This window comes from Sciurus vulgaris, assembly GCF_902686455.1.
Source record: "Sciurus vulgaris genome assembly, chromosome: 11".
Taxonomy (NCBI): Eukaryota; Metazoa; Chordata; class Mammalia; order Rodentia; family Sciuridae; genus Sciurus; species Sciurus vulgaris.
The window spans coordinates 20,474,295-20,502,293 of NC_136472.1; the positions used below are offsets into that span (position 1 = coordinate 20,474,295).

The window sequence follows — 27,999 nt, forward strand, 5'->3', positions numbered from 1 at the left end:
ACAATTTTTATAATCTAAACCAAAGTAAACATGTTAGATACTTAATTTACAAGGTCTTAACTCCCTCCAGGACAGAGAGACTGTCTACACATTGCCTTGAAATACTGAGATTCTTGAACAAATTTAATTTTGAATTCTAGCCTCCTCTCCAGGAACTAAGTGTTTTTCACCACATAATGCTTTCCTCATTACATCCCTGCTGATGAGTACAGTGCATATGAGCACATCTATTTCTAATTGTATCAAAAGAATTAACATTCAATTTTTAATACATGAAAAAGTCATCCAGTCAATTAGGGGAACTCAACAAATTATTTTACTCAAACTTTTTGCTTCCATGTCTTTGTCAAATAGAGGCTGCTATTCATTTAAACAGCAACCATTAAATGTTTGTTGAATGAGTAAAAGATACAACTTCGAAGATTTAAGACAGCACACAAATATATCATTTGATAATGTTAATCAGTATCTTAACAATCATTGCATGCAACAAGGAAAGGCAATAAAATAACAGAGATAAGTTAAACATAGACCCAAGTTTTCAGATACTTTCATTTGCTTTCTCAGTGACCCACATAGGGCTCTGGTTAATTCTCTTTCTCTGTGTAGTAGAGAATACTGACCATGGTAGTGTTTGTTGCAAGGATCTCATTTGTCCTTTCAGTCTATGTAAACTGTCAATCACCTTTTCCTTAATCATACTTTTTTTTTACTGTGTATCAAAAGTTCTATTGATCTTTTTCTCCTGTGTGAAATTTGCTACTCTGGTAAGCTTCCCTCTTATGTTTGCTGGTCCCTCTGAAACATTACATCGCGCCCTCAACAAAACATTTCAAATTTATCATCAACCTAATCTCAAAACAAGTTAGTTTATCAAATTCAGACAGGATGTCTCCACTTCATTTTAACTGAGAGTGACTCTGATTTCAATAAAATGGAGACAAAACATATATCACACAGACAGGTTAAAAAGGGGAGAAATAACTCACCACACATGTTCCCAGGCTTCAATAATTATGAATGCTTTCCTCTTTTCTCCCTTTATGCAGTTTTCTCTTTTCTCTTGGAAATTGACTATTCTTCTACGTCCAGATGATTTTATTTCAGCTGCTGGGATTTACATTTCACTCTGCAAAGACCACCAGCTATTCATAGAATAAAAAAGAAAGTGTATCATTTTAGAAATAACTGACACCTGTCATGCATCCAGTATTCACCCAAACAGTGCAAGATCATGTGATAAAAACAGAAGTTTGAAGGCAAGTGGAATAATTTACAAACCCAAAGAAGTCAAGTCATAATCTACATTTGCATACCTAAAATAATTACTAGAATATATTTAAATTCACAGGATGCTAAATACTCAATGAAGCAAACATTTTAAAGCATAATTTTTTGTATGTATATTCTGAAGCATTGATTTTTCCTTCTATGTATTTTGGAGTTACTTCCCCAGACCCTAATTTCACCTGGTCCATTTACTCTAGATCCAAATTAGAAGATCTGCTGAAGTTAGTCTAGGATTCAGACAATAAATAGTATAAAAAGCCAGTTAACTTTGCCTGTGATTGAGGCATCTCTTATTATACTTCCTCCAGGGCTCAAGTGACAGAATTCCCTTGCACTTCACATAACAACTTCACTGATGAAAACAAATTCAAGGGTATTATTATTTTTTTAACAATGTATTCTTTCAGTAATCCTCATAAGTTGACTCAGAAGAGAGGGTTATCTTAGACTCTTATGATAGGAAATGTGCTTCATCCTTCCTCAAAAAGTGCATTTATTATACAATAAATGGTTTTAGTTTGCTTATAAAAAATAGAATTCAACAAAATTTAAAACTGACAAATATTATTATTGTTTTATGTGGAAACAATTTAGAAATCTTTCTTCAAAAGAAGTTGAAAAAAAGATACCAATGTTTTAATTTTTCCCATATCATTTTTGTTTTCATTCACTTTTTCTTCTTGAACATCTGTGCCTGAGGTTAGAGCTGACTTGCAGTGGGCTATGTGAGCACAGCAAACCACAGAAAATGCAGCTGAGCACTGACTCTGTCTAAGCAGAGTACCAAGCATTCTCGGGCCTTCTTCCCACTGACCTGATGAGGCCGACTCCTGTTTCCTTATTTTCCCAGAAGAAATCCCTGGAAGAGAAAACACATACATTGCCTTAGGTGGCAGGGGAGGAAGAGTTACCATCAACAGTCAGGAAGACAGTTAATTCTGGGAGAAGAGAAGGGTTGAGGCCAGGAGAGGACATGGTGTAACTTTGGAGATCACGGCAGCATCTATTTCTTGATTTTGAAGGTGATTATAGGGATACCACCTTTGCTAATTCTTTTTTCTCCCTTTCCTCTTCCTTTCCTTTTTCTTCTCCCTTCTTCAACTTCTTCAAGTTTCCTTATGTAATAAATTTAATAATTTGATAATATGAAAAAAATATGTAAGAGACCCTAAAATATTCAAGGTACCAAAGTTACCAAAGGAGTAAGGTTCAATAGGCCTCCAAAAGATTTAACTTGAAGGCAATTCTAAGTTGCTTTGTCTTTGAACTTCCTACACTCTGAAGGAAGCCTGCCTTTACGTTACCATACATCAAATGCCTGCTCTGTCCTAGGTAGTGCTTCCACAGCTACTTCTCTCCTCAACACAGAAGACCTTCTTCCCTGGCATCCCCTCTGCACCTCTTGGTTCCCTAACCTCATAGACTTTCCTGAGTCTCTGCTCTGGGACTCCTGTACCTGTCGCTGTCCAGACTCACTTTCTCACCCAGGGAGAATATTTGCATGGGTGGATTCTTTCCTCCAAAGAGAAAACATCAAAATGTCTTTATTTTGACTTTTTTACAAGAAAGTTACATTTTTATGTGCATAAAATATAGCATTTCTTGATATAACTACAAGTACCACTGAGGTACATGTAGGTACACCTTTTTTAACCAAGAATGATTCCTACTGTACATATATTTTTCAAGCAATTAAAAAATACTATGCCTGGAACTCTTGAAAGAATGAGAATAAAGAAAAAGACTTGCTTTTTTATTTTCAATGATAATTACATGGAGCAATTAAGAATATTTTAATATGTCCTTTAACCATTTTACTTTACATATTTGAGTATTGCATGTAGTTTGTAAATTCGTTTAATGAATTTCTCCTGATTCACCTAGATTTGAGCAATGAGGGAATGATAGAATGACATTCATTTCAAGGTTTGTTGATTGAGCATTGGTCTTTTTTATTTTCGCCAGTGTTTTATAAGATGTGGACTTTGGGCTGGACACAGGGTTGCAAGCCTGTAATCCCAGTGACTTGAAAGGTTGAGGTAGGAGAACCTGAGTTCAAAGCCAGTCTCAGCAGAAGAGAGGAGCCAACAACTCAGAGACCCCATCTTTAAACGCAATTCAAAATCATGCTGGGAGTATGGCTCAGGGGTTGAGTGCCCCTGAGTTCAACCCCTGGTACCCCCATTCCCCCAAAAGATGTGCATTTTGTTATGAATAAAAAATGCATTATTCATTTGTATTCTGACTTGACCCTTAAGTTTTTACAGTGATTCATCATGTGATGTTTTGAAGCTGTTTTTAGGAGAAACATGTGGAGAGTTTTTGATCAAAAAGTGCATGTAGTTTGGATATATTATGAAGTCAAATGAATATGAAGGTGTCATTTTTTAAATTCATAAATGACAAAAGGACTAAGAATAATACTTATCACTGTCATTGTTTTTATCCTGAAATGAGTAGTCATTGTAATATTGTCTTCTGCCATTCAATATTACAGAATGATCCAATCTGAACAATATTCATTTTGTAAAAGTAATTTATGAAAAATGTAATTTATATAATGATTTTCCAATATAAAAATTGGTAGAGTTTGCTTTCCATATGATTTCTTCCATTTCCTCTCCTCCAAACTCTATAACTTTTGAAATCTCATTTTGAAATTGTACTACATTTAGATGTCAAAATATTCATTATGTTTTTAAAATACATTGTTAATATTTTGATTATTTACCTTCTCCTATTTTACTTAGAGAAATTTTCTCTAGGATAACATAAAATTTATTTTTAATATTTCTCTGATTCTTTTGGAAATCTCTTTCCAAAATCTACCTTTCACTATATTTAAAATTAATGTATTTCCTCATTATACATATTAGTATGTTTTTCCTGTCACATATATTCAGTGTTTTTTGTTACCAGTTTTCTCAAACATAAAGGAAAGAAAAAATACACACAAAAAGAATTATGCTCCAGCAGAATTCTTTTTATATCATTTGTCTTAGTTTTCCCTACAATGTTGATTGAATTCCTTCCTTTTGTCTCGGTATAGGGACAAGCTGACATGCAGTCTTTACCCAAATGGACAGTCTTGGAGTCACTCAGTAATGCAGCTCTAGTGGAAAGAGATAGTATCTATTAGTTATTCAACCTGTCCTTCTACATTCAACTACATTAAATTTAATAAAAAACATAAAGGAAAAATCATTTTTCTTCTGCCTCCTTTATGTTTTTTAAATTGGTACATCTCAATTACACAGAATGATGGGTTTCATGTGCCATGTTAACAGAAATATAAAACAAATTTAAATCAATTTCAAGCATATCTACTGCCCCCATCATCTTGGCCTTCCTCTTTGAATTCCCTTCCCTTACCATACTGGTCACCTCTCTACATTCATGGTACCCTCCAGTCTCCATATAGAAGGAACACACAGTAATGTCCTCCTGAGCCTAGCTAATTTTGCTCAAAATATGTTTTCCAATTCCATCCATTTTCCTGAATATTGCACAATTGTTTTCTTCTTTATGACGTAATAAAACTCCATGGTATGTACATACCATATTTTCTTTAGGCACTCATCAATTTATGGACACCTAGACTGGTTCCATAGAGTGGAAATTGACAATTGTTATGTGATAAGCATGAGTATGCATGTATCTCTAACGTATGTCAAAGTTTACTATTTAAAATTCTGTCCCTGCCTCTACTATTTGGTTATAGTAGGGGCTCTATGACTTAAGAGAAAGGTATGACCGCCACTTTTTATTTATATTTCATATGAATTTCTCCATGTTCTCTTTTCCATTACATAATTGATTTTAGAATGCTATCACACAAGATTGTGTTGATACAGCATCACATAGTAAAACAGTAATAAAAATTATTTTTACTTCTGAAAAACACTTTTAATCTACTCAAAATCTAAGGAACGATCAAATACATATCTGGTCTCATGCATAAATCACAGATTAAAGATCCTTAAAATTCCACATTGGCATCAGAATTGATTATGTGACAAAGTCATCTATCCTTTAAACCATAATATCATATGTATGTGTACACACACACACACACACACACACACACATATATACATACACTCCCCTACTTGATTTCAGTCCTACAGTCCTACAGGTGGTATTATTTCAGTTGGTAATCTCCTGACATTTATCAACAAATTGTTTCACTTCAATCATTTGAAAACCAAGAGTACTCCTTGGAAACAAGTAAATGTTTACAGCTGCTTAGAGTTGGTTTGACATTAAATAGTACAAATCAATTATGTTTTTCTTCTGAAAATACCTTTTGACACCAAACTTTCCTCATGGCCTTTTTCATCTCTGTGTTCCTCAAGGTATAGATGAGGGGATTGAACATAGGAGCAATAATGGTATAAAACAGAGCAAAGATTTTGTCCTCAGGGAAAGTGGTAGGAGGTCTAAGGTAGGCAAATATGGAAGGTCCAAAGAATAAGATAACCACAGTGATATGAGACCCACAGGTAGAGAGGGCTTTGCATCTTCCCTCTGCTGACTGATTTCTTAATGTGAATAGAATAATGACATAAGACCCAAACAAGAAAATAAATGGTACCAAGGCAGCCATTCCTGAATTGGCAACCATAAGGACACCAGTGACGTGGGTATCAGTACAGGCAACTTGCAGCAAAGGAAAAATGTCACAATAGTAGTGATCAATTTCATTGAGGTCCACAGAAGGGCAACCAGATTATCATAAAGAACTGGGAAAAGGAGTGGGCAGCTCCACCAGCCCAGGCAGCCAAGATCAGGACATTGCACCTGGTTCTGCTCATGATGGTCATGTAGTGCAGAGGTTTGCAGATGGCAACATAGCGATCAAAGGCCATGGCTGTCAGGATTAATACTTCAATCAGTCCAAAGAAGTGCATGACAAAGACCTGCAACATGCAGTTCCCATAGGAGATGGTGTTTCTTCCCACTAACTGGTCACCAATCAGTTTGGGTGTCACACAGGAGGTATAGCAGATGTCCATAGAAGATAAGTGACTAAGGAAATAGTACATGGGTTGGTGAAACAGAGAACTGCATGAAATAGAGATGAGGATCAGAAGGTTTCCCACCAAGATGGCAAGATAACAAAGTAAAAAGAATACGAAACAAAATGTTTGTATGTTTGGATCAGAAGAAAGGTCCATGAGAGTGAATTCTGATATGTTCCTCTGACTTTCCATATACTGCATGCCCTGTGCAAACATCTGAGTATCTGTGGGAAAATGAATTTGAAAAAAAAGCATTTACAATAGGATCACAATCATCTAAACATTATCAACAAGTCCTAGAATCCAGTCTAACCAATCACAAAAGGTAATTGATAAATCAATATATTAATTATATTTGTTCTTCAGATACGTAACTGATTTCTTTAACAATTCTTGTTAATTTTTTTCCCAATGTTCTGTCATATTAATAATACAAAGAATATATTTTATTAATTTTTAAATGTAAGATTTAAAATTGTCATTTACCTAAAAGATGTTCTTTTGTTACTATTTATAACATTTAAAAATCACGAAAATAATTTAGTATCATGCAAAAGTACTTTATAAGTTTAACTATGTTCTTTCTTCATGACTTTGCCTTCATTTTATGTAATGTTACCTTTCTCTAGCAGGAAATAGAACAGCTCTCTGATGGATAATATTCCTTGAATCCCAGGTGAGGTCCTTGGGATTGTGGACACTGCATATTAAATATAAGATAGCAATTTTGCTGAATATAAAACAAAAAATAGATAAAACTATAGCAAAAATGTATGGGTTTTTTCCATTACTCATATTGTTAAAAATTGTAAGAAAATTTATCTTATTTAAATTTTAGTGTAAAACAGAATGTCTTAAGTTAAACTGTAGAATCATTAATATTAATGTCACAAATACACAAAAAGCTACTTTAGGTTCACAGGTACTTTGATTTCAGTACATTTCATTTGTTCTACTAGAATGAATTTTGAACATAAAGAGTCAATAAAAGATGTTATACGAGGTACAGGTAAGTTGTGTTCAGGGAATTCTCAGCTGTTACGTTTTGCCTGGCTTTTAATGGATTACATCATGGATCCACATACATTGTTCCCTGTAAGATCAGGGTTGGATTCAGAAAATCAATGGAAGAGTGCACTACACATAGCATGTGCTGCTTCTGCCTTCTTGCCTCACTGGTGAGGAATTAGATAGCTTCTAAGTATAATTTCTACTTTACTCCTAAGTTGAATATGGCACCCATATTTGATCCTATACATACCAGGTTTTTAGTATCACAGAAATTTTAATGCAACATATGGTGTAATAAGATCAGTATTTTTGCAGTTTTGTAGTTGTGTTTCTTGTGATATTTATGACTATTCCAGGTGCTAAAGAGTTATAGCTCTAAACAACCTTGCATAACACATTCTGTTCTACATGCATATATTTGAATACATTAGCAGGGGGCAGTTTCAACCTGGCCATACTCTTTCAATATCTCAGTAATACTCCATACTGTCCCTCTTTAGTATGAAGACAACAGGACTTATCCTGAAAATTTTGTATAAGTTGTATAAGCACTTCAACAATATTTAACTTTAATTCCTTTTAGTGTATTGTCACAATAATTGTAAATAACATATTACATTCCTATGTAAATGTACATAAAACAGAAGTGATCTTGAAAACCAATTTAAATAGTAAGTCTAGCTGTTAGAGTGAATTTAGAATTAAAATACCTAACAAATTTAACCATATCAGTTTCCGTATAGAAGGAAACAAGAAAAGCAGTGAATTTCTCAGTTCAGAGAGTTAATATTGTAAAATTAAAAAAAACAAAATAGATCTTCTAGTACTTATTTATTTATAGTCCATAAGGATAGTATTATGAATCAGACACAGCAGGGGAAGAAACTACCACCATAACACTCATACCATGAGATCACTTTCAATTACACCATCACTGCTATCTGACTAAACATGTGGTACAAATTGTTTTACTTTGGAAATGTTATGCAGCATCAGGCTTTCAATTTGACCAGTATAAGCAGCAATGTTCCAACCTTCATTCTTATGGAAATAAGCAACCATCACTCCTAGAGGCACAGGGAGAAGAGCAACAGGAACAAATTCAGGTGAAAGGAAACATAGTCAGGGAAAGAAGTGACATTTAAAAGAAAAAAAAAAAACTTTTCAGGTATTAAACAGGTAAATGAAGAGGAAAACATAAACCAAAGTGTGAATGTTATAAAATCAGTGAAGAACTAATTAGAAATTATAGAGTAAAATTAATAAATAAATAATAAATAGAAGACAAACCTTTTTCATTCAAGTGTCTGTACATTGGTTAACTTATAATACACAGAACAATTAGCACCTAGATAGCACTAATATCTATGCATTTGCCATCAGATGGAATAACGTGAATTTGCATTTTTTTTTTTTTTTTTTTTTTTTTTTTTTTTTTTGGCTCCTGTCTAGATATTTAGGTTTGCTAAAGAATGTGAATCAAGTGAAAGCAGGTTTTCAGATAAGGAGATAACATTCAATCACCCACGGTGGATGTTTACAATACGCAAATCTTTTTCCCAGTAATTGTTTTATATATTTTATTTTTGTTAATTTTTACAAGGGATTTGAGATAGCATAAGTAGGATTATTGTGAATTTCTCCATTTTTTACAGAAGCTGTTCTCTTTTGCACAAGATATATAACTTATCCAAGTTTTAGTTTCAACATTGATTAAGCTATCAAAATATAGACATCATTAGGGAAATCATGGGACAAACCTGAGATTCTAATGTCTAATATCCTGGTATAATAAAAGGTACCTAACCAAGAATTACTTACCTTACCCCTCTCCTCTTCTTTCTTTGAATAAAATGTGTAAGAATCATTAAACAATCCAAACAAAACTTGTGGTAGATATGGTTTTTCTGACAAAATAAAAGAAAAAAATAGCATGGCTTTATTGTTTACTTGGGGATTTCATAACACCTAATTTTAAATGGGTAAATTCTTCCACTATCAAAGTTAAAACATCAATTTTAATCTTTTGTAGTGCTGTCAAACAGTATTGCTTTCCCCGTACAAGTTACTGTCACCATTGTTAAGAATACTTCTCATTTCCCTAATTCTGACAAATATTAAAATTATACTCTCTTATTGGTGAAATCAGAATTTGCCTTTTCTATAAACTTACTTTTTGTGATTCAAGTAAACCTAGAGAAGGTTTGAAAATAGTCTTTTGAAAGGTGAAATTTTTTTCTAAAGATGAAAGGCTGGAAGATCTCTCACAGCCTGGAGCATTTCATTCTTTTAAATATAATGTACAAAAGACAGACTCTGCTTCTAATACACACTAAAGCCAAACAGTGCAAAAAAAGTGTTCTACTCTCAATTAAACTTGATAGACCACATGTAAATGCATGACTTAAAATAACAAGAACAAATGTCAATAGATCTAGTGACCCTAAAACAAGGATTCTGAAAGGGATTACCTGCACATCACTTGTGGATGATCTTCAAGTTGCTCTTTATGTTATTCTAAAAAAAAAAAAAAAAAAAAAAAAAGGCTTGGTCATACATTATACATTTATCTACCTCAGTAATACAGTTAGTTTACTTTCTCCTAACATTTTTACCTGAAATGAAAGATAAAACTATGAATCATCGATTCAAACATATTTGTGTCATTTCATAGAAAATGTCTTCAAGATTGCTTTTCTTCATGTGGAAAAGGAAAAGTCCAGTATTTTGCAAGGAGAGTGAAGTTTAAATCTCACTCAAAACTGTCCTGGATTCACAGTGAACTATCTGTTCATCCCACAAGGAAATGATGTAGAATTTAAATTGCCATAAAACTTCCTGACACCTGCTGCTGCTCCATGGTAAACAAAGATCATCACACCTATATATATGCTCTAGGAATCTCTTACACCCAAGTTTGAAAAAAAAATTGCACTGCAAGAGCCAACTACAAACTGAGAAAAGTTCATAGCTGTTTTTATTTTAATTATGAAAGCAATGAGACATTGTTTCCCCTAAATATTTCTCAAAAGATCTTTATTTAAGGAAAAACAAAAAACAAAAAAAAACAAAACAGCTACTCACCTATCCATAGTCATATTCCTCAATTCTCTTGGGAGAATTGAGAATAGTTTACTTCTTTGCAATAGCCACTTTCTGTGCACCCTTTCTCTGGAGGCTAGTACTGTTGTTACCCAGACCCAGAGCAGCTCAGGAATCCTATTAGTTCTGAGTAACCTCCTCCTCTTAGAGTAGGAGAAAACTTGGGTAGCCCTACAGGATTTTTTGGGTTTTCATAGGAGAGATCTGTATTTCTGGAGAGGAGAGATAAAAAAAAAAAAAAAAAATCACATAGCCAAATAGGTAGATAGAAAGAAGATAAATAGAGGGATAGATAGGGATAGGATAGAGATAGAGTAAGAGAGTAACAGAGAGAAATAGATATCCAAAATCTCAACAGGGACACTAGAAGCACAAATTCATCAGAGTAAGTTAATAAGTCAATGATCTGCTAAACTATTCTCCTGGACCAGTAGACACACAACGGCAATGAGTTCTTCTTTCTGCAATGGATGATTTGGGATTAGAGACACAAAGGAAAAACACATAATAAATCAAACAAATAAAAATAGAAACAAATGTTCTGTTCCTATTGGCAGATAGACACAAATCCAAACATGTTGTTGAAAATTCATTAGAAAGTTTAAGGAAGTCAAGAGCCTAAAATACATTTTATATGCACATGTTAGAATACATACAAATATAAGTATGTGTATGTACCTATGTATATATGCATGCATATATACACATACACATACATTTAAACACTTGCATTCTGAATACTATCAATTTCCTTAAGAAACCTGTAGAGCTACAAGGTATATAGACATAAAAATATCTTCACTGAAATTTAGTTGATCTCTCTTCCATAAACAAAATATCTATACACCAAATATGGTTGCTATGTTTTAGATGTTTTAATTTTATACCCCAAAGCTTCACTTGTTGGTAATTTATTCCCCAGGCAGTACTATTAGAAGGTGCTAGAACCTTTTCTTAAAAATGTTTTATTAGTCCGTTATAGTTATTCATAATAGTACATTTCATTTCAACATAGCCATACAGGCATAGCATATAATTCACTCCATTTCAGTACCCAGTGCCTTCTCTCCCCTCCTCTCCTCCCTCACGACCCTTACCTGGTGCACAGCAAGCATCCTCAGGATGCCCAGGGTGCAAGTCCTTCTACTTCCCCTTCTCCTCCCCTCCTCCTCCTCCTCCTCCTTCTCCTCCTTCTTCTTCTTCTTTTTCTTCTTCTTCTTTCTTCATTCTTCTTTCTGGTACTGGGGTGCACAGCAAGCATTCCCAGGATGTTCAAAGTGCAGGTTCTTCTCCTTCCTCCTCCTCCTCCTCCTTCTTCTTTTTCTTCTTCTTCTTTCTTCATTTTCTTTCTGGTACTGGGGTACACAGCAAGCATTCCCAGGATGTTCAAAGTGCAGGTTCTTCTTCTTCCTCCTCCTCCTCCTTGTTCTTCTTCTACTTTTTGGTTACCACTGAATCACATCCCAGTCCTATCATTTGTTCTTTTTGAGTTAAGATCTCACTACATGGCTTAGGGCTTTGCTTATCCTCCTGCCTCAGCATTCTGAACTTCTGAGATTATGAGGTTACAGGTGAGTCCCACTAGGCCCAGTCAGGTCTAGATTCTTGACAACCAGAAAAGAGAACTGAGTCAGCTGTGAGACATTGGCAAGCAGAAAAACAGGTTTGTTAAAAAAGCAAAAGAACACTTTGGGAGGACAGAGTGGGCTGAGCTGCAAAGTCGCTCTAAGCATGGTCAACACAGTGGCTCTCACCATTGTTGTGCTGTGCTAGGTCTTCCCCTTCCCCCATGGAGGGAGGTGATATAGGGTTGATTACACCTTGATTGATGAGAGAATTTGAATAATTCCTTCTCCACTGCCTATGCATGTTTTATTTTTTTCCCCTGAAAATGCAGAGAGGAGGAGCAATCCACCATGCTAGTGATGTGTAAACTAGCCACAAGTCAACTTCAGGTCAGTCCCTAGGGCTAAAAGCCCAATACCAGGGGCTTTCCCTTCAGGGTCTTGATTCCCCTTGTGTTCATCTAACTTCCTCCCTTGAACAGCAAGATGACTCAGCTTTCCCCCAAGGAAGATGTTGGTGAGCTGAGGGACACTCCCCGCCCCATGCTCCACTTCCTCACACCTCCCCTGCTTCTTCCTCTCCTCTGTTGTCTCCTCCTATCATTTGTTTTTTCCCATTGGCATTTTATAGAGATTCATAAAGGTGAAATTCACTGTGCTGTGTCCATTTATGTTCATGACATAATTTGGACAATTTCACTCTACAGTTTCTCCATGTCTCATACCTCCTCCCTCCCCCTCTACCCACTTCCTCTACTTGACTGATCTTTCTTCTATATTCATAGGTCCCTGCTCTTGTTTCTTCCTTATTTTGCTCTAGCTTCTGTCTATGAAAGAAGACATTCAACCCTTGACTTTCTGGGTCTGGCTTGTTTCCCTTAGCATGATGTTCTCCAGTTTCATCCCTTTACCAGCAAAAGCCATAATTCCATTCTTCTTTAAGAGGTGAGATTAGTGAAGACAACTGAGGCCTGTTATGAGGAGGTGAGTTCCTCTTGGAGGGGTGTCACACAGGAGCAGGCCTGACCCCTGTCTGAAGATGCAATACCTCCTCCCCACTCCTGCCATGGCTGTTGTTCCCTGAGGAGGTACAACCAAGGGGAGGCCATGCAGAGCCCCCATTCTGCTGTTTGGATATTACACCTCATAAATGATGAGCTGTTAAAACTCTCTTTCCTCATAATGAGCCTGGCAGGTATTTTGTTACAGTGACAAAAGACTGAGTACTACTGTAGGCACCCAGTCTTCACAGAATCAATATTTTAGAATATCTCATTATAAAGCACATCTTAGTAAGATTATCACCATATTTATAACTTTTCTTGGAGATTTCCTGTATGTCAATCAATATTTTATGCATCAGACCTACATAGTCTTCCATAAATGTTAAAAATATTTTTATGGGATTACTTTCCTCATTACTCAGATGAGAAAATGAAATTCCTAGAAATTAAATAAAGTACTCAATGTCACAGGGTTTGTTTCAAAATAACATTCATCTATTTTGTGTTTATAAATTACATAGTAGAAGTAAAAATGTGTGACTAGCACATAAAGCTAGCAAGGTGAAACTGAAGTGTACTATGGCAAGACTGATATCCTCTACATGAAATGGTATAATATCACACGAATGTAGGTGTGAGCAGTTAAAATGGTATATTGTAAACACTAAGGTAACCACTAATATAGCAAGACAGAGTGATAGTGAAAAATGAAAAAAAAATAAAAGAAGACAAATACAAATAAGATAATCAGCAAATCAATTGCAAGATGAGAGATTAAATGCAATCTTATCAATAATTATATTAAATATAAATGATCTAAATAATATTAAATGTCAATTTGTAAAATGGAAAACAAAAATGCAATTTAACTTCATTCTTAGAAAATGTACTTACATAATAGACAAAAATACATTAGAATTTAAGGAACTAAACAAACACTTCTAACAAGAAGAAATGTGAACAGCAAACAAGTACATGAAAAAATATTCAACATCTCTAGCAAGTAGTTACATGCAAATTAAAACTACACTGAGATTTCACCTCACTCCAGTCAGAACGGCAACTATCAAGGATATAAGTAACAATGTTGGTGAGAAAGTGGGGAAAAAGGTACACTCATATATTGCTGGTGAGACTATAAATTATAAATTGGAACAACCACTCTCAAAAGCAGTATGAAGTTTCCTCAAAAACTAGGACTGAAGCCACCATATAACCTAGTTTCATCACTTTTCCATATATATTCAAAGGAGTTAAAATCAGCATACTGTAGTGATATAACCACATCAATGCTTATAGCTCAACTCACAGTAGCAAAAATGTGAAACTAAACTAGGTGCCCTTCCATAGATGAATGGATAAATAAATTTTGTATACACACACACACACACACACACACACACACACACACACACAATGGAATCTTAGCCATAAATAGGAATATTTTATGACATGTCTCTGTAATTAGATGGATCTGGAAACTATCATGCTAAGAGAATTAAGTCAATCACCAAAAACCAAAGGTCAAGTGTTCTCTCTAATATGTGGATGATAACCCACAGCAAGGAATGGGTGAGAATAGATGCTCAGTGGATTAGACAAAGGAGAACGCGGGGAAGGGAGGGGAATAGGAGTACGAAAGACAGTGGAATGAATCTGACATACCTTTCCTATGTACATATGTGAATACACAATAGTGAATCTGCACTTCATGTATATCCACAATCCTAGGATCTTGATTAGAATAAGGTACACTCTGATTGTAAATAATATGTTAAAATTGACTCCATTATCATGTATAACTTAACAGAACAAACACACACACACACACACACACACACACACACACACATACACACACACACATAAATTGTTTACCAGTGAAAAGAAAGATGGAGTGGCTATCCAAATATGTACAGAAATTTTCAAAGCAAATAATATTGTCAAGGTTAGCGAACTTCATTTCTTAATGACAAAGTGATCTGGCAAACAAGGAGTGTTCACCTGTGTAAATGGTTATAGCCAGGCCTTCAAATAACATGACCAACCACAGTAGAGCCTTCAGGAAAAATAAGGAAATCCACAAATACAGTTGGGGTTCAGCACCTGACTCTCAATTGAATGAGTGGGAGAGAGGTGACTGATGATGTAGTGGACTTGAAGTAGACTATCTACTTAATGTGGCTTAGTCATCCACAAAACTGAAATATGAATGGTTTATAATTTCCAAAATTATAAACACCACAAATTTTCACCATCAGGATCCAGAAAGCCCCAGCAGCAGGTCAAAGTAAGAAGCTGTACCCAGGGAATCTATCCTTCAGACATAAAGGAGAGATAAAGAATTTTCCAGAAACATAGACTCTGATGAAGTTCATCACACCAGACCTGTTACCCAAAGGGTAAAGCAAGCTCTTCAACTTGAATGCAAAGGACACTCCTGAATATGAAAGTATGAATCCCTGGTAAGTGTGAGTGCCCGGTCAAATTCAGATTGCTCTAGCCAGGTGCAGTGGCACACACCTGTAGTCCCAGCAGCTAGGGAGTTCAAAGCCAGCTTCCGCAAAAGTGAGGATCTAAGCAACTCAGTGAGATACCATCGCTAAATAAAATAAAAAGAAAATAGAATTGAGGAATGTGACTTAGTGATCGCGTGCCCAAGTTCAATCCCCAGTACCAAAAACAACAAAAACAACAACAACAAAAAATTAAATTACTCTTATATTGCAACAAGTGGTGTATAAATTACTTGTGTCTTTAGTATGCAGGCTAAAAGAAAAAAGAGATTAAAATTAATGGCTACAATGAATCATTAAGGGATATAAAATACAGATTTATTCAGAGAATGTTAACAACAAACACATATGCACCCAACATTGGAGGACTTAAATCTTTTAAAGAATTATTAATCTACCTAAAGTGAACAATGCCTGTCATAGAAGTCATCAATATCCCACATTCAGGAAACAACAGATCATTTAGACAGAATATCCATACCAAAACATTTTACTTGAACTACACTTTATACAAATTGACCTAAATACATGTGTGGAACATGACATACAAAGCAGTAGAGTATACATTCTTATCAAGTGCACAGAGGAATATTTTCCAGGATAAATACTACAAGTTAAACAAACTCAAGAAAGTTGAAGTAATATCAAGTATCTTTTCTGAACACAATGATATGAAGTTATAAATCAATGATAACAAGGAATTTAGAGAATTCACAAGTAAGTGGAACTGAAAAGGCCCTTCAATAACTAATGGGCCCATAAATAAACTAAAACCAAATTAAAAGATATCACTGGGATTTGGAAGTGTATTTCAGTGGTAGAGCATGTGCACACCATGTGCAAGGACCTGAATTCAATCCCTGGAGTCCCACCTAAAGCTATCTTCAGAGCAACAGAAATGGAAACACAGCAAATCAAAACATACGAGATGCAATAAAAGCAGATCCAAGAGGAAAGATTACAGCAATAAACACCTATATAAAAAAAAAAAAAAAGTGCTGTCTTCCAGAAATGCAGTGATTGTGATCTGACTCCTTCAAGGGAAGATCCCCTCAGATGGCAGGTAACTCTGCACTTACACCATAAATGTACAGTCAATTTGACATGAACAGAAAATGAATCATCACTCACATTTCCATCCATACTCTGATCATCGGACTTGGATTTGTGCTTATTTTCAAGAACATATTCTTAAGAGGGTCATTGGAAGTCAGTGTTCATGGGCAGTCTAATAAACGTATGTTATCATGAGTAATGATACAGTATAGCATCCAATAACTGGAAGTGAGAACCGCAGAGGCATTATTTCCACTTATACAGGTACTGAAGACAAGCAGAAGAGATGTCTTTTGGACTGAAATTGGAAGAGAGTTGCCTTGATACTGGGAATCTGCAATCTTTGCTGCAACTAAACAACAAACAAGTACATGATATTTAGTCTCTGCTTACACCTTACATCCTTATCAAGAAAAATCATTATATCTGACACTTTCTCATGAAGTTCTTACTATACTTTTAAGTCAAAAGTATTTTTTTAACATTGAACTGATTATAGAAATGGTGTTCCAGAAAAATAAATGAAGAAGTAACCTAGCAAACAAACAAAAAATATGTATTGGTCTGACTCTCCACACCTTAAATTAGGCCCTATTTTTAGAAATAATAATTTTATGGTGAATTAGTTGTCTCGTCCAGCGAGTACAATAAAGACTCGACTCTCAAATGAAGTTTTAAGGTCTTTATTTTTATGGGAGAGCTTCTGAGCCGAGTGCCTGGTTCTTCCTCCTCCTCCACCGCCGCCGTCTTCTTTTTCTTGTCGCGCAGCTCTCTCTCTCCTTCTTCTCTTGTCGTGCAGCTTTCTCTCTCCTTCTTTTCTCTTGTGCAGCTGTCACTTCTCTCTTCTTCCTCTCTAGTCGCGCCATGGCCGCCTCTCCTCTTTTCTCATCCCGCAGCTGCTGCCTGCCCTCCTTGCCTTGCTTGCTCTGCCTTGCTTGCTCTCCTCACCCCCCGCGCAAAGTATGCAGCTTTATGGGATATAACAGCCTTAATGGGTCAGGCGTTTGGCTCGTGGAGACTTAATGGTGGGTAATGAGGACATGTACTGATCACGAGCTAAGCATGGACGCGGAGGAGATCAGTCAGCCAATAGAAAGCACTTGCAGCTGGGCTTCTCTGCGCCATAGGGCGAGGCCAGCCACCACTGTGGGCCCTACAGGGCAGCGGCCTCCAACAATTAGTAACACAGAAGACAAACCCTTTTTTGACAGAAATGGTTTAGCCAACTGAGTGAGTCATTCAGATGTGTCTGTGTGCGGATAGCAGCCCTGATACAGTGAGAGAAGCACAGTAATGTGGGATTAGATCTACTAGATATTAGAGTATTTCTTAAATCTTTGCTTTCTAAAAATAAAGTTACTATAATCTAAGTAACAAAAATTCCAAACAAGGGAGAAACTACGCAGAAATTAAGCCCCCTGTCTTTAGAAAAGCAGTATCCATGCTGTGATTTTAAAAATGGTGAGGATGAAATTATAAACTGGTGGGAAAAATCAAATATTGAATAACTTTTGCTTAGAAAATTGCTGTATTTACATATTTTACACCCTACAATTTCTCACACTTTCTTGGCTGTGGCTTCCTCCATCTTTGTCACTCTTTTCTGCCCCATTAAGTTTTGCAGTCTTATTTCCATGTTATCTTACTCTCTTCCTCTAACATAAAAATATGGTAAATAAGAAAGAAGACCCACGAACATCTTATTCTGTCTTAATGAACAACCTGGCAGATAGGAAGGGCAGTTAGAAGTGAGAACCTGAAGTCCAGAATGAACTGCTGGAGTCTTGCTATTGAGTCACATTTTCAAAACATCATTTCCCATCAGGTGTGTCATCCAGTCCAGGTCTGTTGCTTCTTTACGTAAAAGCACACGTCCAAAAATTCCCTTAAAGGAAATATGATGAAGTGATGGTCCCTTGGTACCTTAACTTTTCGAATGAATCACTTTAGTTCTGCATTTTTCTATGGGATATGAATAAATATAAAACAGATAAGGGAAGTTGTTTAAAAATGTTATGAAGTCACAAATATTTTAGTGTGGTTTTTCTCTGAAGGGATTCAGTGAGCTAAATCCAAATGCCCCTACAGCCTTGGTATCAATATTATATTCTAACAAAGCAAACAGACCTGCCACACCTTATTTTATAATAAAATGAGAAGAGAAAAATTCAGTTCCTTTTTTTTAAATGTAGTTTTTTTAGTCTTGATATAATGGGATATCAGAATTTGGGGTTGAGAGAAAAGCTTATATTTTGATTTAATCCTTAAATATTTGCAAATTAACATGGAAAATATATTATTCTTTAATAAGCACTCATTGCTATCCCATAAAATAATGAAAAGGGTTGTTTTAAGGTAAGATGATGTACAACTTCTAACATACATTGTGAGTACAGTTTTCTATCCTGAAACATGGAGGAAAGTGAAAACATCTTCAAACTCAGAATCAATATTGAAAAAAAAAAAAAAAAGGAAAGGAAAAATAAAGAGGAGCAAACTACAAACATGCCAATTAATGAAGCACACTAATTGCTCAGGAACATAAATATTTTGCAAACAAAATCCATGGAAAAGTGTGTCTTAGAAGATCACATGAATATCCAAACCCTGGGGAAAAGCAATCTACTGGTCCATGACCTCCCAGGGAAACCTCTTTAAAATCAGTTGGAATCTATGAAGGTACCTTGTTTCTTTTTTCCTTGAGAACACGTTGAAGGCTACACTGAGAGTCAGGGGTGACATTCTTCACCTGGGCTGCAAGAGATGCTCTTCCTCTCTCTCTCTTGGTAGTAGAAGGAGGGGTTGCATGAAAACATCACATTTTGGCCACCACCAAATAGACTTTTCTCCATAGACAACAGAGGTTATCATCACTATAATTTTAAAGGAGTTGATAAGTGGTGAGATTTATAATTCAAATGTTTTCATTTTGAGAAACGGTTTTAAATTGTGACATAAGCTTTTAAAACCATTGCTGTTGTAGTTGGGTGCCAGGTTAAATGCAATGCATGGATCTATCTATGACAGGTGAGTATCTGTGTTTAATAGTCTCAAAATCTTTCTGGTTTACAGACTCCTCATCTTTAAGGAAATTAAAATACTACTAAGCTCTAAATATATGGAAACCTAAAATACATTTGGAGCTGCGGGGGCACCTGGCAACCCAACCAGTGCTTGACAAAGATCCACTGAGGGAATGATGTTTGCAAGGACTCATCGTCCCGGGAGATGCCAGATGCTTGCCTCCGGGCTCTGGTCCTTTTTCTGCATTATGTTTCTAATATTATATTACTCATACTATTCCTTGGTAGTAATCACTGAGGGTGAAGGGAGTACTACAGAGTTTCCCAAGAATATTAATAAACATTAGGGACTATAACTCCTTCTTAGCCACAAGTAGTAAAAGATATTTTACCACTGTGTGATGTATCTTCTTCCTGGGGTGCTTGTTATGAACATGTAACGCATTACATAAATTTGGCCACAGAACCGTCTGTCTTTCCAACCATGAGTATGCAAAAAACACCTCCCACAGTAGCTACTAGATATGGACTAGCTTATTTTATCTATGGCAAGCCCTGCTACCCCCCTAAAGGCAAGCCCTTAGAGAAGGTAGATATAGATCTCCCCCTGTCTCTTACAGGGTGATTGAATCCAGATGATGGTTTTTCTATGTGTGGTGGTAAGGTAAAAAAATAAGGCTTCACGACATTCCTTCCTTTCTACAAAGAATAGGTCACCCCTATAATAAACATTGGTACACAATGTCCTGTTCTGAGAAAAAGAGCTACATAAGACAATGTAATCTAGTTAGTATAAAAACTTAGCCATGGGAACCATTGGGACTGTTGCCCTCCTGTAACTTAGCAATTTAGATATTAATCAGATGGACCTAGTAGAAATGGTCATGTGAGATTATTTGTCTACCACTTTAACCGTGAGAATAATAATAGTCTTAGGTCACATAGAGTTTAGATATTAAGGATATAAACATTATATTAGCTCATTGACTTAATTAAATATTTGTAATCTGTAGGGTTACTGATTTCGGTAAAAACAATTTCTGCCTATGCTTTGGAAACTTCTTTGATTTTATTAATCATAAGCCTGTCATCATAGCCTGAAGAAAAGTGTATATAAACCCAGCCTTCCCCAGAATAAAGTGGGATTGATTGCACCAGAACTAGAGTCTGTGTCTTTCATTCTCCATCCATTGCCGACGCTGTCTCCCCGCGCCCCGTTTGCCAGTGTGGAACCCATGGACTCCTGCTAGGGCTGGACCCCGGCATGGAGCCTATAGGACAGCAATTTATAGTATAATAAATGCTCAATAGATAGCAGCTATTATAACAGAGTAAACCAAATTTTATTTAAGGTCACAGATTACTTCAAATCTCATGAAACTGAAACTATGTTCAGTTTTGCATTTTCAAGATAAATATAAGTAGCTTAGACATACCACTAATGTCTAACATTAACATACCACTAATGTCTAACTAATGTCTAAACATACCACTATTGTTTTAAATCTCCAGTTACCTTTTACTTACACTTTTAAACATGTTCTCCTTTACCATACATCTTCTAACACTTTTCATCCTGTTTTACATTAAAAAGTAGAAGATTCTGAAGATGTATAAAAGAAACTGGTGTTGAAACATGGTAAATTTAAGTCCTTCTCTGACACCAAGAGTTCTAAAACACTGTTTCCAAAACTATGCACTAACAAATGTTCCTGGAAAGACATTAAAGGTAAGAAAGAGTGACTCAAGTCACAGAAGAGTCTTCTGATTTTAAATATGTCCCCTAAATTTTTCCTATGTGCATTTGATGTCAGTGTTACATGCCTGCCTCAGAATTGTTCAAAAAGTCTTAAATCCTTAAAGAACTGAACTACTGTGTTGCTCATGATGGTGACATTTTCTTTTAAAATGAACTGAAGCACAAAGATAGCAGAAAAGAAGTCTCGAACTGTCACCAGGAAGGGCAAAGTTGGAAAGAGAAAAGGTGATTTTTAATTTTTTAAAAATATCCAGAAATAGTAAGTGCATGAAAGTTAAGACATTTGGGGAAATCAGCAGAGTCACATTGAAAGGATAGAAAAAGACTGAAACCTGAAGAAAGCCTCAAAGTCAGGGGCAGGAGAGTTTCAGCTACACAGATAAAGGACACATATTATAATGTTGCAGGGAAAAACTAAAAAAAAAAGACAATCTCCAATTAAAAATACGGTGAATTTAAAAAAAGCACTTCAGAGAGGATGATAAAAGAATGTAGCACTAATCTAAACTTTGTTTGTAATACCAATATTTATTTTAAAACTATATGCAAATGTAAATTATATGTAGATATAAATGCATTTAAAATTTACTGTTCAAAATATAGTTATAAAATCTACTGATAATGACAATTGATTTATTTTTTCACCTCACTTTTTATTTCTTTAAAATAATGTTGATGTCAAAATTTCACATCTTGTTTTTGATCTCTAATTTGCAAAGCATGTTCAAAATAACATCTCTTCGGCTCTCAAGAGTCAGGGACTTTGAACAACTGTTATTATTGACTACTTTATAGGACAGGGGACTGAGACATAGTTATTTGTTGAATGACAAAGGATAATTAAATTTTGAAGTTTTTTTTAATTTTTAATTAACAATTTGTATTGGAGTAAATTTATAAGAAAAGCAACCCAGATGATCTAAAAAATTCCAGAATATTCCTCAGTTAGTACCAATATTATCATCTTGCATTACCATGGAAACATTTGTCAAAACTGTGTCTTAATAAAACACAAGATTTTATTCAATATTTATTTTATTTTTCACTACTGTGTTTTCTGTTTCAGGTTTCAATACAGAACAACTTATAATATTTAAATAATTGTCCATTAAGTAACATAAAACCCTAAACCTTGTCACCATAAACCAAAACGACACTTTACTTTCCATCATTAAAGTTTTAACAACAATTTTGGAAGTTCTTTTTCTGAACAAAGAAAGAGTTGGTTTGCTAATAACTAAAAAACATTTTAATGCTAAAATATCTTATAATTTGCTAGGTAAAGAAGTTATAAACTTAAAAATTTATTATTCATTTAATACAGAGCTTAGGTCTTTCATAATTCAATAAAAATGCTTTCTTTTTCCCTTACAACATAGTTGCATGAAATAGGACTGTGAGAATGTAAAGGGTCTGAGGCTACAAAAATGTTTTAAGGCATTATTAAGGAAACCTAAGTGTGGTGAATGTGTTTCTGTGTCTCTTACAACATTAGTGATTTCATGTCCATGTCCTTATCTGAGTCTCACAGAACCCTACCATAAGTACTCTTATTATACCCATTAACAGAAGTGATATCTGAGGCTTTGAGAACTTCATGAATTTTGAAGTAAATGTTTAATGCCAAACAAGTAGAAAGGTTTGAGTCTGAGTCCAGGTTTGCAAGTGTCTGGAGCTGGTATTCTTATATGTCAGTTTATTCTCTTTCCTGCTGTAGCCCTGGACTAAGCAGACCACTGCTGTATTGTGTTGATTTTAACTCTTTATAAATGACTGCTGTCTGGGCTAATGACCTTGTGGGGTTGGTTTACATTCCCATTTTCTTGGTGACAATTTTTAACTGCATAAGGAGTGCATAGTACAGGAAACTTTTAAGGATGTCTAAAACATTGGGAAATAAGGAAAATGGTTGTTCTAAAGTAAGATAAAAGACAAATTCTAACATACTCAGTTTTATATTTTTAAATTTCATCGACATTTTAAGGTATTTCTGGAAACTGTCATTCATAAAATCAGCTCATTTTTACCACACTGATTCTGTCATTCTTTCATTCACCTATTTAATGCGTACATGCATAAGTACACATAAGCATACCTGTACACATATACACACGCACCCTAGTGGTCATATTATTAGACATATCAGTTATAGGTGAGAACACAGTCACCCTTCAAGGTTGTGTGTTAAATTGAAAATTAAATCAAAATCTGGAATCATTATTGAGGTGAAATATGGGTGTAAGTTCTGATCCCACATCATTTACATTTTCCTTTATCAAGATGCATCTTTCACACATGAACAAAGGAACCAAAGGGTTTGACTTTTATAGGTGGATGGAGACTGCAGAAAGGTCACCCCTACTTCGAGGTCCTTGGTATAAATGAAACATCCCCACCTCCTTCCCTGTTGATTCTGTGACAGGGCTTGGGTAGTACACAGGCTTATATGTTAAAATACCAGATCTAGGAACCACTGTTGACTTGAACTTAGATCTTTAATGATGAACCTCTCATCTATGACATAAGACCTAGCACTGACCACTTCCAGCAGTAGGTTCTGAAAAGTTGCTTCTCTTGAATTATTTTACTTAGTCATCAACACAACATTGAATCATTATTGTTATAAATGTTTAAAATGACAAGTAATTAAAAAAAAAAAAACCTCTCAACACTTAGTCTGTAATTTTTATTTGTTAAACATAGAGTTAAGATCTTTTACTTAGGTCTTCCTCTTTTAAAAGGAATGAGTTAATTCACTTAAAGACCCAATTTATTTATTTATTTTTTTCTTTCTTCTTTTCTTTATTTAAACAAATGGGATACATGTTGTTTCTCTGTTTGTACATGGCACAAAGGCATACCATTTTTGTAATCATAAATTTATATAGAGTAATGTTGTTTGATTCATTCTGTTATTTTTTCCTTTCCCCCCACCACTCCCACCCCTCTTTACCCTCTATACAGTGCTTCCTTCCTCCATACTTGCCCCCCTCCCTAACCCTAACTCTAACCCTAACACTAACCCTTCCCTCCCCCCCATTATGTGTCATCCTCCGCTTATTAGCGATATCATTCGTCCTTTGGCTTTTTGAGATTGGCTTATCTCACTTAGCATGATATTCTCCAATTTCATCCATTTGCCTGCAAATGCCATAATTTTATCATTCTTTATGGCTGAGTAATATTCTATTGTATATATATACCACAGTTTCTTTATCCACTCATCAATTGAAGGGCATCTAGCTTGGTTCCACAGTCTGGCTATTGTGAATTGAGCAGCTATGAACATTGATGTGGCTGTATCTCTGTAGTATGCTGATTTTAAGTCCTTTGGGTATAGGCCAAGGAGTGGGATAGCTGGGTCAAATGGAGGGTCCATTCCGAGTTTTCTAAGGAATCTCCACACTGCTTTCCAGAGTGGCTGCACTAATTTGCAGCCCCACCAGCAATGCGTTCCTCCTCCTTCTCCAGATAACCCCCCGAGTGTTCAGGAGCGGTCGCTCTGAGTGGCTCTGAATCCACGTGACCCGCAGCATGGGACCTCTGGGCAACCGCCCGGAGCTCTGGTGCGGCCACTCAAGACCAAGCGACCCACCACGCTTCTTCTCCAGGCAGACCCCTGTGTTCAGGAGCTGTCACTTTAAGTCCAAACAACTCACCACTCGCCTTCTCCTCTGAGCAGACGCCTGGAGCGCTAATGCAGTCACTGTGAGTCCAAACGACCCGCTGCGCTCCTCCTCCTCCTCCTCCTACTCCTTCGGGCAGGCCCTGGTGTTCAGAAGTGGTCTGAGTCCAAACAGCTCGCCACGCGGCTTCTCCTCTGGCAACCGCCAGTAGCTCTGGTGCAGTCTCTCCGAATCCAAGTGGCCATGCTCCTCCTCCTCCTCCTCAGGGCAGGCCCCGGTGTCCTGAGTCCACACAGCTCTCCTTGCCACTCCTCCCCTGGGCAGCCGCCGGAGCCCCAGTGGTTGCTCCCAGTCCCAGCGCTGTGCCGAGCGGCCTCCTTTACGGCGCTCCCAGTTGTCTGAGTTCACTGCTCCAGCGGGGGGAGGGGCGTCTCGCCGGCAGCTCTACTTCACAAAGTTTCCTGCGTTCCGGGACCACCGTCCCATCCGGGACGCCTTCCCAACGGGTGAGAGTCACCCGGCTGCTTTGAGTTGGTCCCAAGTGTCTCAATATCTCCTCTTTTGAATCCTGAGTCCTGGAGCAACATGAAATGCAGCCACCCTCTAGGCCGCCATCTTGAAACCCTTTAAAGACCCAATTTAGTTCAGAGGTTTCAAGAAATATTTGAAGAGTAGCCATGATTTTCAATGGTGTCTTAACTGCATGCTATTTCTTCTCTTTGTAGATAAGGCAGTCTTCTGATTAGCAAGTGCATCAACTAACCCAGCTCCTGTTCCATGCTGTCCAGGGATGCTTCTCAGTAATTCACTTCAGGAAGCCACTACTAATTAATCAAAGCTGGCAAATGAGATAAAGACTACTTCTCATCCTTACTGCAACTGGATGCTGCCTGTCATCCATATTGCTGACCTTTTCCTTCAAAGTTATGAAAAACTGAAGTATCATAACTGAGTTTGTGCTCCTGGGGATTTCACAGAATCCAAATGTTCAGAAAATAGTATTTATGGTATATTTGTTAGTTTATATTGCAACTATTGTGGGCAACATGCTGATTGTTGTGACCATCTTCTGCAGCCCTGCACTGCTGGGCTCCCCCATGTACTTCTTCCTTGCAGTCCTGTCCTTCCTGGATGCCTGCTTCTCCTCTATCATTGCTCCCAAAACAGTTGCAGACTCCCTCTATGAGAGGAAGACCATCTCCTTTGAAGGCTGCATGCTGCAGATCTTTGCTGAGCACTTCCTTGCTGGGGCAGAGGTGATAATCCTCACAGCCATGGCCTATGACCCCTATGTGGCCATTTGCAAGCCCTTGCACTACTCTTTCATCATGAATGCGAGGCTCTATGGCATTCTGGTGGGGGTGACCTGGACAGGGGGATTCTTACATTCCATCATCCAGATTCTCTTTATTTCCATCTGCCCTTTTGTGGCCCCAATATCAGTGATCACATCATGTGTGACTTGGACCCATTGCTGAAGCTGGCCTGCACTGACACTCACATCTTCCACCCCTCGGTGATGGCCATCGGTTCTGAAGGGTGTCAGAAAGCTCTCTCCACCTGTGGATCTCACATCGCTGTTGTGATTTTGTTCTTTGTCCTGTGCATATTTATGTATGCATGACCTCCATCTGACTTCTTCTTTGACAAAATTGTTGCAATATTTTGCACTATGCTAACCCCCTTACTCAATCATTTGATTTATACTTTCAGGAATAAGGACATGAAAAACACCATAAGAAAACTGTGGAAGAGAGGGTGATAATTTATGATGAAAAATAAAGCATTAAACTTTTTAAATATGTAAATCTAAGTTCAGAGAAGTCACAATGGCCTCGGAAAAAAATAGTTGTGTAGATCAATGTCATATAATTGGTGGAAATTCAATGTATTTGAAAAGCATTACCATGGGGAGTCAGGAAATAATATGTCCACATTCAGATTACTCAGTTGAAACTGAGTTTCAACTCAGTATCCTCATTTTTAAATTAAAAAAAAGTTGAATTTTATGGTACTTAGAAGGTAATCATTAAAGAAAAAAAAGAATGAAAAGATAAATTGCCCATCAATGAGTTTGCCATTAACCCAATGTTTTGAGAAAACATTGTGGAGAAAAGGAAATATTTTACAGTTAAGAAACAGAAATTTAAAATATTTAGAGTGAAATAGTGCTTATAGTGCTTATATTTACGACACTGATCTCAACACTGAGAAAAAATAGTCAACACCCAACAAAGAGAGTGAAGTATTTCTAGAACCTTATCTGTAGGTCTCCTCAGAACAGAGGACTCCATCATTCAGTATTTCCATTACCATCTGTTACAGAATTTGAGTCACTTTTTGAATTTTGGAAGATACTATCTGACTGATACAGTCCTGCTCATGGATGAGTTTCTCTTGGGTCAGGAGACCACCTCCTACAAACCAGCTTGAGAGAAGAAAAGGCAAAGTCCATAAGAGAGTCAGTAATGAATATCTCTTTTGTTTATAAGAAAGAGAAAACTCTTGACAAACCATATTATTAGCAAATCCCAATACCAAACCTGTCTTTAAGGGAACTGATGATTTTGCTCCTGAAGAGGAGAATAGAAACAAGGTAATAAGTAATAAGACTTCACTGGAGAATTACATGTCAATTTATTTGGTGATATGAATTATTTTTATCCAAGTAAAAGCAACTCTATTTAAAGATTCTTCCAGCACATCGGTAAGAGCAACCCAGAGTTGGGGTGTGATGTTCTCTGAGATGTTTCTCTTAGACACTTGGGCTTGCTGGTTGCCTCTAGGTTCTTCACCAAAGTCATCATGCAAGCTATTCATGCCATTTACCTGCCTTAATCCCTGTCTCCCTCCTTTCTTCCCTCACCTTTGGACCTCTCCCTGAGTCCTCATTGCAGACACCTTGCAGGCAATTGTATACCTAGCAAGTGTGCTGGGTAGAGATGTGCTCTCCATGGCAGGCAAGCGATTTTGTAATGTAATCTTTCTAATCTTCAACACCTTGTCAGATACAGTTCTTCCCTGGA

The 27,999-nt window shown here is 36.4% G+C and overlaps 1 protein-coding gene, 1 long non-coding RNA gene and 1 pseudogene across 3 annotated transcripts in view; 1 reads left to right on the forward strand and 2 right to left on the reverse strand.

Annotated features, from left to right (window-relative positions):
* Nucleotides 1-1,452: 1,452 nt before the first annotated feature.
* Nucleotides 1,453-9,862, reverse strand: LOC306639261. Its single transcript, XR_013757586.1, has 4 exons — nucleotides 9,794-9,862; nucleotides 9,144-9,229; nucleotides 2,105-2,149; nucleotides 1,453-1,517 (listed from the first exon to the last, which is right to left on the reverse strand). It is a non-coding gene; the product is annotated as an uncharacterized lncRNA (long non-coding RNA).
* LOC306639015 (olfactory receptor 4P4-like) lies at nucleotides 5,567-6,503 on the reverse strand (the record flags this gene model as incomplete). Its single annotated transcript, XM_079102458.1, is given in 2 exon segments — nucleotides 5,567-5,995; nucleotides 5,997-6,503. Coding segments are annotated over 2 exon segments (936 nt in total).
* Nucleotides 9,863-23,627: 13,765 nt separating the features above from the next.
* LOC306639736 (olfactory receptor 4C46-like) overlaps nucleotides 23,628-27,999 on the forward strand; it is a 111,045-nt pseudogene continuing 106,673 nt past the window's right edge. Inside the window, exons 1-2 of the transcript in view lie at nucleotides 23,628-23,722; nucleotides 25,914-26,265. The product of the transcript in view is annotated as an olfactory receptor 4C46-like (transcript). The remainder of the gene's footprint in view (nucleotides 23,723-25,913; nucleotides 26,266-27,999) is intronic.